The 13,373-nt window shown below is 52.5% G+C and overlaps 5 protein-coding genes and 1 non-coding gene across 6 annotated transcripts; 3 read left to right on the top strand and 3 right to left on the bottom strand.

Moving 5' to 3' along the window:
* Positions 1 to 513: 513 nt before the first annotated feature.
* Positions 514 to 2,160, bottom strand: CC1G_07915 (hypothetical protein; the record flags this gene model as incomplete). Its single annotated transcript, XM_001839148.1, has 1 exon — positions 514 to 2,160. One exon carries the CDS (start codon positions 2,158 to 2,160, stop codon positions 514 to 516), a length of 1,647 nt encoding a protein of 548 aa, XP_001839200.1.
* Positions 2,161 to 2,678: 518 nt separating this feature from the next.
* Positions 2,679 to 2,765, top strand: CC1G_20128. Its single transcript has one exon. It is a non-coding gene; the product is annotated as a tRNA-Arg (tRNA).
* An 894-nt stretch (positions 2,766 to 3,659) lies between these two features.
* CC1G_07914 (hypothetical protein) lies at positions 3,660 to 5,040 on the top strand (the record flags this gene model as incomplete). The annotated part of the gene is made up of 3 exons (XM_001839147.2): positions 3,660 to 3,846; positions 3,923 to 4,175; positions 4,251 to 5,040. The coding sequence occupies 3 exons, from the start codon at positions 3,660 to 3,662 to the stop codon at positions 5,038 to 5,040; spliced, it is 1,230 nt and encodes a 409-aa protein (XP_001839199.2).
* Positions 5,041 to 5,634: 594 nt separating this feature from the next.
* On the bottom strand, positions 5,635 to 6,852 carry CC1G_07913 (hypothetical protein; the record flags this gene model as incomplete). Its single annotated transcript, XM_001839146.1, has 3 exons — positions 5,635 to 6,310; positions 6,358 to 6,571; positions 6,618 to 6,852. 3 exons carry the CDS (start codon positions 6,850 to 6,852, stop codon positions 5,635 to 5,637), a joined length of 1,125 nt encoding a protein of 374 aa, XP_001839198.1.
* Positions 6,853 to 7,554: 702 nt separating this feature from the next.
* CC1G_07912 (methionine-tRNA synthetase) lies at positions 7,555 to 9,412 on the top strand (the record flags this gene model as incomplete). Its single annotated transcript, XM_001839145.2, has 7 exons — positions 7,555 to 7,589; positions 7,637 to 7,754; positions 7,803 to 7,889; positions 7,943 to 8,457; positions 8,506 to 8,777; positions 8,829 to 9,085; positions 9,146 to 9,412. The coding sequence occupies 7 exons, from the start codon at positions 7,555 to 7,557 to the stop codon at positions 9,410 to 9,412; spliced, it is 1,551 nt and encodes a 516-aa protein (XP_001839197.2).
* A 2,188-nt stretch (positions 9,413 to 11,600) lies between these two features.
* On the bottom strand, positions 11,601 to 13,334 carry CC1G_07911 (hypothetical protein; the record flags this gene model as incomplete). The annotated part of the gene is made up of 3 exons (XM_001839144.2): positions 11,601 to 12,858; positions 12,914 to 13,238; positions 13,295 to 13,334. The coding sequence occupies 3 exons, from the start codon at positions 13,332 to 13,334 to the stop codon at positions 11,601 to 11,603; spliced, it is 1,623 nt and encodes a 540-aa protein (XP_001839196.2).
* Between the last annotated feature and the right edge of the window lie 39 nt (positions 13,335 to 13,373).

Here is a 13,373-nt window from a genome sequence, read left to right as displayed (position 1 = left end):
AAGGAGGGGGATATAGAATCCTAGAGTCGTTCGATTCGTTTAGGTCGTCGTCGTCGTCGATGGGCGGTGGTGGTGGTGGTTAGAAATAGAAAAGGAACCAGGAGCTTGAAACTTTAAAAAAGAGACTAGACTGGCCCCGTGGGGTGACGGGGGTCGTGAAGGTGAAGGTAAAGAGGCGTTTAGAGCATCCGTCGCGCGTTAAAATCCACCATCAGCGCAGTCGAGATGGCCAGTATCAGCCTGGCAACCCCTATTTGGCGATCTGCGCGTTGCCACGCTCTTCTAGCGCCGCGGAGGGCTTGGCTCGTGTTCTGGTATATCCACAAGCGCCTACTATATTTTATTCTAAAGCGTGCTTAGAGAGCTGCTAGAAGGCAGTTCAGGTGGATTCAAGGGGGTTTATTATTTCGTCAGGTATGGGGGGAGTCTGGCATCTGTCAGAAACGGCGGTTGAAATGAATGTTCATTCGTTGGTATCAGTCAAATGCAATCCATGCATTCCACGACCAATTATTACACCATCTCGAATGACAGGTCGATCCCGCTACTCTTACATCTCGCCTCCAGCTCCGCCTTGCCAACCTCGAACAACTCTCCAACCTCTTCGAACGACATCCTCCAAAACCCCGGGTTTTGCTGCAGCTGTCCGTTCAACAGAACTGTGAAACTGTCCAATTTCACTTCACCCTTCTCCAACATCCTTTCCACGAACTCGGTAAACCTCCCGTATGACTGCAAGTAGCTATTCGCGGTAACCAACCTGAGAGCGGGTCGCAACGCCAAAGAGAGCCGTTTCAGCCCGCTGGGGAGATGGTCGACGAGGGTTTCGTCGATGTAGGATGTATATCCGAAAGTGATGAGGCGAGGACAGTGTTTGACGATCTCGGTGACGACCTCTGGCCTCCAAATGCTGAAGAATTCAGACGCGTACGGGACACCAGGTTCGATCCAGAGATGCGTGAGCATCAACGAGATCCCGTGAATCGAAATGAGATTAAGGAAATCCTGGTCCGTCAACGGGGCAGTAAGCGCCGGCGGCTCATCGTTCAACGCAAAAAGCTGAACAGCCGTAAGACTCTGAAGAGTCGACGTCCAAACTCCACCTCCACCCTTCCCAGGTGTCCCACCCTTCTTGCCACCAATCTTCTGGAAGATCCGCCTGAACTCGTCCACCGTCGCAGAGACGTTCGCCAGTCTCAGCGTCTTCAAGTGTGGCATCTCCTCCGGCAACTCGAATACCTCCCCGGGGTTCCCGAAGTAATCGAAGTCCGAAATCCTCGAGCGGTTCCTGATCTCCAACGACTTGATGTAGGGACCTAGCGTCAGGAGGCCATACGAGATTGTCCTCCTATCCACCGCGTCAAACGACAGATTCTCAATCGTACTCGGTAGGCGGGGGAGGTTGTCCTTGACCCAATTCCCTCGCGGAAAAGCGTACGCCTCCCGCCCATAACAATGCAACGAGCGGATATCGGAGTTGGCGAATTTCGAGATGATGGAGTTCATGAGTTGTTGTTGGTGGGAGTAGCTGTTGGGCCCGAAGGGGTGGCAGAAGTCGAAGAGGATGAGGGAGCGGATGTTGGTCGGGAGACTGCATTGGAGAGTCGAGTTTGAATCCGACGACGATGAGTTCGAGGATGGGGATGGGTGAGGGAGGGCGTTGAGGAACGACACCAGCTTCCTGACCGTAACTGCGCCCTTGCACGGGATGGTCTTGGTCACCCTCCCACTAGGCGTATTAACGCCAGCCGATATCGACCACGAACTCCCCGACGCCAAGGACCCACCCTGCCGAACGGCCTTCCCCCTCGGACTACTCTTATTCGCAGGGAACCTCGTAGGAATGACAAACTCCCTATACGCGATCGCAGCGACGACGTAGTTCCACGTCCTCGAAACCAGCCTCAAGAGGAGGAACGCGCGCATGTTGGAGAGGTAGACGGAGAAATCATATTGGCGCGCGTTGAAGACCCAGATACCGAGGTTGGACTGGTGGTGCACGCTGAAGGAGGGCCGGAGGAGGAGGATGATTTGGTGCAGGACTTCTTTGGGTGTTCGCTGTGCTGCTGATTCCGGTGGAGGACTCCGACTACGCTCCCAGTCCCTTGCGCGAACGACTTTCGTCTCCACTTCCAGGCATCCTGATTCGTCACGGTCCATAGTCCCAAAAAACCTGAGAAGAGATAGTGACCAGACCTGATCCTGAGGAAAAATCGGGGGTCGGATGCATGCCACGACGACGAGAAGCCCCAGCTTTTTAGCAATGATCGAGGGTTTTTGGTATGTAGATCGTGACTAGGGTTTCAATTCCAGTGTAGCCTGTAGCCTTCCTCTCCAAGCAGCCTTCCTCTCCAAGCATTCAGTCTAGCCTGACAGCCTGAGCCTCAGTCCGTTCATCGCTCTGCCGTGTCATGCCGTGTCCAAGTCGCGTCGTGACATTCATCTAGGTAAATCCAGGGGCCATTGTGGTACATAGTGTGAAGGGTGTCGTGCATGTGATCCTTAGAGCCGCCAGAATCGCTGGCTTTGAGGATAGACAGACCGTTTTATGCCGCGTTGGTTTGCTGTAAGCCTGTCGTGGTGGTTAGAGGTAAACAGAGTCGACGTCGACGTGAGGAACTCCCCTTATTTCCCATCGCCCAGAGCGACTTACAAAAGCAAGGAAAGCGGAATACAACGGCCGTGTGGCGAAATGGCATCGCGTCTGACTACGATTCAGAAACATCGCGATCAGGAGATTGCAGGTTCGACCCCTGCCTCGGTCATTACTTTTTGCCATTTATTTATAAGTATTGCTCCCGTGATTTATGATTATCGCCTCCGTGGACCGTCTTCGAGTCAAGACTAAGTATAGTACTGCCGACTGGTATGGAGGCAGATGCATGCAGGGCTTCTGCTACATTCTATCTTTTTCCACCCGCCCCTTCCCGAACCTTTTATCGTTCGAAAGTCACGGCTTGCCCACAGCCTCTCATCTCAGTTAGCGCTCTAGTGTTTCTTCTAGACAGTCGAACGGCACTTCCAGGAACAACTTGGGACTTGAAAGGAAGGAAGGAAGCTTCAACCCCATCCCGCCGTAAGTATACATCTCATATTATATCATATCATATCAAACCTTATGACCGCAGTGGTAGGTAAGTGTCTTCTATAAATACACTCGTCTGGCCGCATGACAAACATTATCTGCTCCTTTCAAGTTATAGGCCGCCCTATCCACTTCTAGGCCAACCATAAGTTGAAGTTGTGGTTCGGGAAGGTATAGCTCACGGCCACGGGTCCAAGCACAGGAAAAGAAGGAAGTGTAGTCGTGTCGGGCGTCAGATCTTCAGAGCTCAGCTTGGATGGTCTTGTTGTTCGACTACCATTCTTATCTATATCGCTGCTTTGAAGGTGTGTATTCCGAGGCTGGAGGGTGTAGCTGCATAGCTGCATAGCTGCATAGCTGCATAGCTGCATAGCTGCATAGCTGCATAGCTGCATAGCTGCATAGCTGCATAGCTGCATAGCTGCATAGCTGCATAGCTGCATAGCTGCATAGCTGCATAGCTGCTAATCACGGAGGTTCTGGTCGGTTAAGCGCTTTCGCTGCTTGACACTGAGGCCTATTACTTCTGCTTCTTGTCTCTGGGCGGAACCGCTCTAGGACTTCGACATCCACGATGGTTGGAATGCAACTCCTACTAACGGTTGGCTTCGTGCTTCTCGGGATGGTCGACTTCGTTTTGGGAGGGGCGCTGAGTCGGAGGAACGTGTCCGTTCCTCACGATCTTTCCCGTGGAGAACGATTAGGGTGTGCAGAAGGGCAGAGAGGTAGTAGAGGAGGGCAGGTGGCGCTCGAATTCACTGGTACGTTCTTGACTGAAGTTTGAACTTTGTCTCTAGCCTTTCTTGGGGGCGGAGTGCTGACAAGGACTACGATCAGGCGTTGCGCTATACTACACTGCGCTGACGATACCGCACTTCACGGCAAATGTTTCCCTAGATGGCGAGAGTCAATCTATCTCAAGCATTCCAGATGGAAATTCCAATCAACCTGGGCAAACTCAGCCCCAGGTCTCCTGGACGGACTTGGAGAACAGGCGACACGAAGTGCACATCTCATACTCCTGCGCAGATTTAGCGTCAGAAGGAGACACGGTAGATCCTCCTGAGTGTGTGCCGTTCGAAAGTTTAATGTGCGTGCGTTCTCCAGTTCGTTTTGCCCCTGAAGAGACTCATTAACTTATCCGACGACCCGGATTATCTATCAGATACACCGAGGAATGCCTCATGCCTGGACCGGACTACCAACAGCCCGACGCAGCCACTGCCTCCTACATCACCATCCAGTCTTCATGCCCTCATTCTTCCAACTCGCACTCTTCCAACTCGCAATCTGGCACACTCCAAGCCCACCTCCACCAACCTCGCTCCCTAGAAAAACGAAGCCTGTCCAAAACAAAAATCCTCATCATCGCACTGGGCATATCAGGCGGGATACTCTTTCTTTTCTTCTTGTGTTTCGTACAGCTTTGGCGCGCGAGGAGGAAGGATAAGAAGATGGAGAGGGAGGCTGCGAAGCTTGCTGCGGCTGGGGGTGGGGCAATAGGCACGGGTACTGGTATGGGTACGGGTATAGGTACGGGTATGGGTATGGGTGGGAGTGGTGTTGATTTCAAGGTTGCGGGATCAGATGCCAGTGGGACTGATAGTGGGAGAGGGTCGAAGGTTTTGCAGGATCCAAATGGGCATTTTGGTGCGGGGAGGGAAGCTGGTGGGTATGGGCCGGGGTACGGGTATGGGCAAGGGCAAGGGCCCATTGGCATAGGCCGCCCGGGAGGATACAGTGCCAATAGTGGATATTACACCAACGGGGAGTATCCCAGTAATGGGATGGACGCGGAGAAAGGTCTACCCCTACCACCCCCACCCGCAGCGGGCAAGAGGCTCAAAAAATCCAAGTACGATACGCACAAGTACTACAGGTCTGCGTCGGATGAGATCAATATGGCGTTTATGAGCCCGCATTTGCAGCCTGAGCCGTTTTCGCAGGGGCTGTAGCGTAGCGTGCGGACTGCACGTATACATAACCCTTTTGTTTTTATTTTTTTATCTTTACTTTCGGATTGGACGATTCGTGTATCTGTAGTAAATGGCCTTTCTTTTTTCCTGACTATCGATTGTACATATGACTAGGACGCTTCGACGACTTCTTGCTGAATGTATATTATGTAGGACAATGTAGTATTAGCTAGGACACTTCGAAAAAAGGCTGGAATGTTCGATCGTATAGTAAAATTAAGTCAACGCGGGTCATATTTTACTCGAGTCCATGAGGTAAAGGAAGGGAATGAATTCCGTCATAATACATATACGCGCTCAGTTTAGGCTTCCCTTTGAAAGACCCATAACAGGCCAGGACACGAGGCGACTAAAGTGACTTTCTGTGGCCTCGAGGCTCAGTCAAGGCGGGAGTGCAGTGATCTGGCCTTCCGGAGATGGAAGGTGACGGTGAAGAGGCCCAGCGCATTCAATTGGTGCAGGAATGACCTGGGTCAATTGGAATTGAAATGCACCTTCGAGGTAGAACACTCTTCATTTCCGAATCGCTGGATAATACGGTGACGAAAGCCTGTCATCAACGGTAGGCTGCGGTCATGCCTTGGCGTGCGTAGCTGGATAGGAGTTGTGCGGCTGATTCGATAATGGAGGAAGAGGGACCAATGTACCATCCTCTGCCACCGCCGCTGGCAATTGGATTGAACTCCCAGGTGCAGAGGATAGTGACTTGACGATGATGGTAGGCTCGTCTCGGCTGCGCCGGTAAAACGAAGCGTCAGGGTCCTTCGATATACGCTTCTTCTGTGTTTGGCCGCCGTCAACCAGGGATAGGCGGGGCGATGTCGATGATGGGTGGAGCGAGCCCTCGCTCCTCGCGTAGCTGCTCGGACGTTCAGGTGCCTTCCCCTTCCCTTTCTCGTCCGGCACCACCCCCTCTGTACGCATACCTTCCACATCCTGTTGGGGAGACGCCTTTTCAGGGTCATTGTCCGGTGAAGAGGTGGTGGTGGTGTCGCGGCAGCAACACCGCCCTGGCTTTCGGGCGAACCAGAATCCGGCCATCAAGGCTAGACAGACGAAGATGACGACTGGTACGGCGATTTGGGCTGCTAGGGAGCCGTTGGCGGATTTCACTTCGTCTTTCGGTTTAGGCTGGGGACCCTGAGTTGGGGATTGGGATGGTGGGGGGATGGGGGCGGTCTGGTCGGGAAGGGAGTCGGTCGTTTGGGGTGCCCGGGGTGCCAGGCGCGTCGGATGAAGTGTTGTATACCTGCAAGGGCGTCAGTAATAGTCGTAGAGTAATTGAGCGCCACGTACATGAGCTCATGGATAGAAAGGTGCCCTGGAGGTTCGGAACGAAGGACGACGGTATGTGGTTGTTCAGGTGACAGGTCGTGTGCAAGGAGAACAGGTGAGAGGGAGGGATTCGGAGGAGGGACGTGTATCCGCGTTTCCGGACCACTGTCGAGTTGAGTCTTGAGAAAGAGGTTGTCGTGATGGCCAGGGGAAGGAATGTAATATAGCGAGGATCCTATAGAGGGTTAGCATCTGCGAATGGACGCTTGTAGCAGGCTTACCAGTGAAAGTTACGACCACTGTTGCATCCTCGTGCAGACTAGACGCCAGAACACAGTGACTCGAGCCAGAAGGTTGCTCAGAGGCTGGATGAGTAGTTATTTCCCATTTTTCTTCCGGGAGATACTGGATATCTGCGTCGTCGCAGTGGATGGTGACGTTGGACGCGTTGGACAGATGAGCACCAAGGAGTGAAGAGCCCAAGACTGCCAGAGGTGTTGTCCGGGAGATTTTCATGTTTTCGCGGTCGCCGTTTGGTCAGAGATCCAGCCTGGAGGGAAGAGAGGAACCATTTGGGAGCGCTGAAATCACGGCGCTCTGGCTTTTAAGGACCACGTTCCCCGTGTTTGATCACCGGACCCCTAGTATCGATGAATGTGGCCAAACAGGGATATCGTTACGCCAACTTTACCTCTGTGTTCATGGAGGATTCAAGCCTGTTCAGAGCGAGCCCTTTGTTCCGAGAAGGCTTCTCGGGTTCGCTGAGAACCTCAGAGTTTAGAATTCCTGGCAATTCAGCTGTCCATGCGTTTTCCATCTCACCAACACCGTCTTGGTCTAGAAGACTGTTTCCATGACAAGTTCTGCGCCTTTATGGAAATTCGGGTCTTCAAATACCGGTAAATGAGTGAATAGGGAGATAAGAACTCTGGGATGTTTCATTTCGTGGTGGTGGAAGAGCAAGGTGTCGATAGGGGCGTGGATGCCGGCATTTGACGCGGAGCTGGGTTGAGTCCAAAGAATCCCGCGACTTTCCGGCATCCGGAACGCCCAGCTCATCGCGCTCGACGATGCTCAGCCTCCTCCGTCATCGTCATGGACGACTACCAAGCACACTATGGACCACTAGACAACGACTTCAACGCTGCTACACCGTGACGGCGCCTCGATACGCGTCCGACAAACCGTACTACATTACAACGCCGATTTTCTACCCTAATGCTGTTCCGCATATTGGACATTTGTATACTCTGGTACTAGGCGACGTGTTTGCTCGCTATCAGAGGCTGGTGGACCCCAGTCGTCCCGTTAAACTCCTTGTTGGAACCGACGAACATGGACTGAAGATTCAGCAGGCTGCAGCGAAGGCTTCGACCGAAGTCCTCACGTTCTGCAATGAACTGAGCCAGGTGTTCAAGGTTGGTCATATGCTCCAGTTGGAAATTCAGATGCTAAACTTTAAGTAGGACTTGTCGAAGAAGGCTAATATTAGCTATACGACGTTCTCGAGGACCACAGGCGACAACCACAAGGAGCTAGTCGCCCAAGTCTGGGTATGTGTTTTTTTCAGAACCCATTAATTAGCGTGTGGCTTACCGCGTTTCAGAGGACACTGCTTGACAAAGGGTATATCTACAAGGGCGAGTACGAAGGCTGGTATTCAATAACAGACGAATGCTTCTACACCTCTGCCCAAATCGTTCAGTCCCCGACATCGACTGCCGAAAACCCAGAATACGTCTCCAAAGAAACCGGTTCAAAGGTCGAATGGTCGAAGGAATACAACTACATGTTCCGCCTGTCCATGTTCCGGGATGCCCTCGTCAAACACTACTCAGACCGATCCGTCGTTCAGCCATCGCAGTACAACTCGGTCGTACTGCAGATGTTGGGAGCGACGGAGGACAGTTCTGGAGTCGAGCTCGCCGACATCTCCATCTCGCGACCTAGGTCGCGTTTGACATGGGGAATACCTGTCCCTAACGACCCGGAACATACCGTCTATGTTTGGTTCGACGCCCTGTTGATTTACCTCTCCGGAGTGGGCTATCAGGTGTCCGGACCCCCGGCTGTCACTGGATGGCCACCCAATTTGCAGGTTATTGGAAAGGATATCCTCAGGTGAGTGACGACCGTCATATTCTAGGTTCTCACTTAACCTTGCCGTAGATTCCATGCCCTGTATCTCCCGGCCATTCTGATGGCATTGGGTGCCCCATCTCACGCTGCCCTCAAAGACCTCTCCGCTACCCAAATCTTGGAGAAATCAGTCGGCCTTCCCAAAACGCTCCTGACACACGCCCATTGGACCGTCTCCCAGCAGAAGATGTCCAAGTCCGTCGGCAACGTCGTGGATCCCATGCAGTCGGTTGACAAGTACGGACTCGACATTGTGCGATTCTACCTTGCACGAGTGGGAGGGAGGTTCCGGGATGATGTTGGTTCGTACATTGCTCTCTGCGCCCTGGACCTCGGCTAATGCTCGCATTTAGACTGGTCTTTCGAGCAGCTTGAGAAACATTCCAAAGAACTTCAGTCACTGCTGGGCAACTACCTGCTTCGAATCACCTCTGCACGTATAACAGCGGCAGCCGCCGCTGGGTACGAGCAACAAAGCGAAGCATCGCCTCACGCCCTCAACCTCGAACTGGCTCGCGAAGTGGACGCCCTGCCCCGCCGAGTTCAAGAGTTGATGAACAATCTGGAAGTAGCTGATGCCCTCTCCTCGATCCTGGACGTCTTGAAGCTGGTAAGCATCTTGTTATCAACCGCCACTTTCTCTCGGTTTGTTCTGACTCATTGTTTTCAGGCCAACAAGGTTATCACCGATATCGCCCCATGGTCGAAGACGTGCTCTCCGGCGCTCGTTTACGAGACTCGTCGAACTGCCCTGGACACCCTGCGGGTGACCGGTATCTGCCTGCAGCCTTTCGTCCCCGAGACGTCCGAACGGCTTCTGGATGCGTTGGGTCTCGCTCCTGAGGACAGGACGTGGCGGAGTATTCTAGAGCCTGCCGGGAAAGGAGAAAGAGATAAGTGGCAGAGCCGGGACGTGAAAAGTATTCGGTTGTTCTAATCTAAGTACATAGCGTGAGTGCGATTCTTCTTCATCCCAAAATCCTTGTGGCTCACGCTTGTACGTACAGGTATAATATTTAATGAATAGACCTTTTTACGACCCCGGTCCCGGATTCCTTCTCGTTCCTGGATCTAAATTTAGAGCTCACCACAGCCTTCAATTCTCGAGGAGTTGAATTGGGTTTGACCACTTCTCACACTGCTAAGGATCGATACTCCGCAGGGTTCTTGAAAGCGTAATGGACGGTATTAGTGGGACGACGGGCTATATATATTATCTATCCCCCAGGACCCGGTGGCTTCCCATCCCCTCGAACGACATATTCCTACATGTCCCTCCGACCCCGCTTTCCGTGACAATTCGCCAGCACAGAGGATGCCGATGACGCCCCGTCCTTTCTCGTTCTGCTGCCCACTTACGTCTATCTTTGTCTTTTTTTCGCTATTTCTGATCGGGGTGCGAGGTTTAGTCAATGTGACGGTGCAGAGGGATGATCCGGGGTTGGTGTATATCCCCAAGGGTGAATGGAGGGAGGAGTGGCCTGGTGTGAGGACCTCGCAATCTGCTGGAGCGAATGTTACGATGAACTTTACTGGTGCGTTTTCCATTGCTTAGTACACTTGGGTGTAGTGGGCCTGGCGCGTTGACCTGGAGTGCTACTTAGGAGTGGCTGTTTATTATCAGGCGTGGCTCTGGACGGCGCCGACGTACCTCACGGCTCGTGTGGATGGCGGGGCGCCTGTCATGTTGGACCTTACAGACCATGCAAGGCTAGGTGGAGAAGATGCCGTTCCTGTTCCGACGACTGAGGTGGTCGTTTTGGTTGCTTCTGGGATGCTGGATGCCCAGCATACGCTTGTTGTTTCGAGGGAGGCGGATCATCGGGAGACTATCGTTGGGAGCTTCATGTGAGCCAACCGTCCCTGTCTTCTTTTCGTCCGCACCGCCTTTCTTATTCGTCTGTTCTTTCCGGCCAGATACTCGACGGACAACCCGCCATCACCCAACCCCTCTCGGATCGCTCCGTCTTCATCCACGTCGGAAAGCCAACCCTCCAACTCCGCCTCAATACCGACACGCCCTAATGCAGACCTCAAAATCATCCTCCCGGCGGTACTAGCAGGCTCCATAACCCTCGCTATCATATTCTCCTTCGTCGTTTTCGTCGTGCGGCAGCGGCGTCGGAATCGAGATCGTCAACATGGCACCTGGGGATACTCATCATACAACTTGAACACGGACACGGGATACGAGACGAGGGGAATGAAGATTCTACCACTCCACCGTCAATTCACGGCTGCTCTACCACTTCATAGCCACACTAGCAAGCAGTTTGATTTGGAGCCGCGTGTCGTCGTTGCGACTCCCTTGGATAAGGAGAGTCTTTCTTCAGGGAAATGGCAGATTGATTAGTCGTGTTTTGTCAGGCAGGTAGCTTTAGGGCCACCGTAGGACATTCGTAATTTCTGGACGATGATGATCATATTCCCTTTGGCATGCCTGAACCACAGTAATAGTATTGGACCCAGCTGATTGAGGTAATCATGACGCTGGCAGCCGCTTCGGCGCTTAATATTTTGGTGATGGCGCCTAATGATCGAAATCACTTTGCACACCCATTCATGATTGGAACTGAGGAAAGGTACTTAGTCCATCTGAGCCTGCACGTCTATAAGTAGATCTAGCCGCTAGACTACTCCAAGGCCTGCCGTCGTACGTCCCATATGGTTGACTCCGCTTTCGCAAGGGGTCGGTCGGTTCGCTGACTTGAATGGTGTCGGATTTTGCCAAAGGCGACTGCGATTCGATTCTCCGGGGCCAAGTTTTCTTCTCTACTTTGCGCATCACCTTTGAAACTTGATCCCATTGTTATTACTTGAAAGTTTAGGGCGTCCTTACCAGCTGTGAGCGCGTAATTTGCGCAGACATGGTCAAGGACGCGCTCAATGTCCCTCCAGGCATAGTTCTTGGCAGATATAGTATCACCGTAAATCAGAACACGACACGTTACACGGGAGGCATATATAATACATGATCAATAGCTGCCCTGCTGACGCACTTCAAAATGATAGCTATACCAGTATTCCCATTCAAAGGTCTTCAATTTCAAACATCAAAAGTGCCCAACTCATACCCGTAAATGGTTGTAATACCATACATCCCAGAACCATCCGGTTCATTCGAGTTATGAGAATCGAATAACCCCATCCCATTCCACATCGTCCACGATTTTTCTCAACTCGTTGACGTTATAATCATTCCACCCGATGCACTTTTCTAGCTTTAATGACCGAAGTGGCCTCCCCCTCTCCGATCGTAGCGTCAAGAGCTGCTCAAAAGCGTCCATGGAGATGGCAAGAGAGGAGTACCCGAAAGGGATGGCAAGAGAGGAGGAGGAGTGCCCGAAATGGACACCTCTGCAAATGAGTGTCGTCAGGGAAGGGAACCGTGTTAAAGGGGCTGGTGGAAGATCTCGAGGCGTCAAGTTCGTGAAGTTTTGACTTTGAAAGGCCGGGTCGTCTGCGATGTGCTGGTAGAACTCCCTGATGTCGAATCTGTCAACGCAAACGGTGTGAAGACGGGGGAGAGTGGAAAAAGTTGACAAGAGAGTTGTTACGGAACAGCAATTGAATAGGCTGAGGATTTCAAGATTGTCCAACGGTAGTGTGGGGGCGACGTGTGTGGCCCACGGGCCGCCTGGAAACTCGACTCGCATCTTGAGAGCTGGCTGTTCCATGTCTACTACAGCCTGAAAAGACCCCTCCATGAAACTGGAATTGCTTTCATAGATCATAAGGGACTTGAGCGAGGGCGGTGTCCCGGAGTTGGAGAGGGGAGATGCGAGCCAAGATGAAGTAATGGCTGATCCTAAAGTTGAGACGCTGCTCGGCGTGTTTCCATAGCGGTCTGTGCTGCTGAGCTGTAACGTCGCCGTAATTGGGATAGCAAAGTGCCTGAGGACATTTTCGCACTCCCGTGATGACGCTCGTAACTTGAGTCTTTCCATGCGAGGGAAGAGTATGGTGTGATTGGAGGGTAAAGGTTTTATGGGGAGATCAACGCCAGAGAGGTCCAAATCACGAAGAGAGTCCTTCATCTCGCCCATCGCGTTGAAAAATGAGTCCGGCTCTGGATGGAGTGGGGAGTCCCTCCAACGTGTGCTGTGTACCTTCATGGTTCTCAGACTCTTGAATGAAATAGCTTGCCAGGGCAATGTGAAGCCCTCCAGTTCCAGGTGCCGGAGCTGCGGTGCTTCATTACCCAAAAACTGTGCCGCGGGTAGGATGACCTCCTCCCCAATGCGCCTGCCCAGGCCCTCCAACTTCAATTGTTGAAGAAAAGGAGCTGGAGCTGATAACTTTTCCATCACAGTCTCGAGAAAGTCCATACCGCATTGGATTACGAGGCGCTCCAAGCGTTGTGGTTGTGAGCAAATCTTGATCCTGAGTCGATGGTGTAAAGGTGAAGGAAACGGGGACCGGGTTGGATCGTTCGAACATTGCGTTGGCCAATTGGCTGCTGGAGGTGTAGATGGTGGACCACAATTGCGGGCACGCTAGGGCTACCGTCCTCCATTGTCGCGAAACATGGGAGACATTGGTCCAGTCTAGTGATCCCGGATAACGGCCGCTGCCAGATCGGAGCTCCTTGTACCAGACGAAAATCTGGCTGAGAATCTCCGGTGGCAACCGCGATATCTCTGCCCATTCATTTTGAAGACTCTTGAATTGTCGTATTTCTTCCTCGAGGGCTGCAATCCGTGAGCCTATGAGCTCGCGCTGGGCACGTCGCTGGGACGCCGTCACGCTCAACGGGATCGGTTCTGAGTCAAATGGCTCTAAGTTCACCAAGCCGTGTCACAGGTTCATAAAATCTTACCCTCCAATGTTATAGGATATATAATGGATTGAGCCGTCATTGTAGAGTTATATCATGTCTCTGCGTGCCAGGATTGTGG

The sequence above is a fragment of the Coprinopsis cinerea genome (assembly GCF_000182895.1).
Source record: "Coprinopsis cinerea okayama7#130 chromosome 5 map unlocalized cont3.5, whole genome shotgun sequence".
NCBI lineage: Eukaryota > Fungi > Basidiomycota > Agaricomycetes > Agaricales > Psathyrellaceae > Coprinopsis > Coprinopsis cinerea.
The sequence above is the reverse complement of the archived record's forward strand: the minus strand, read 5'-3'. Positions and strand labels throughout refer to the sequence as shown.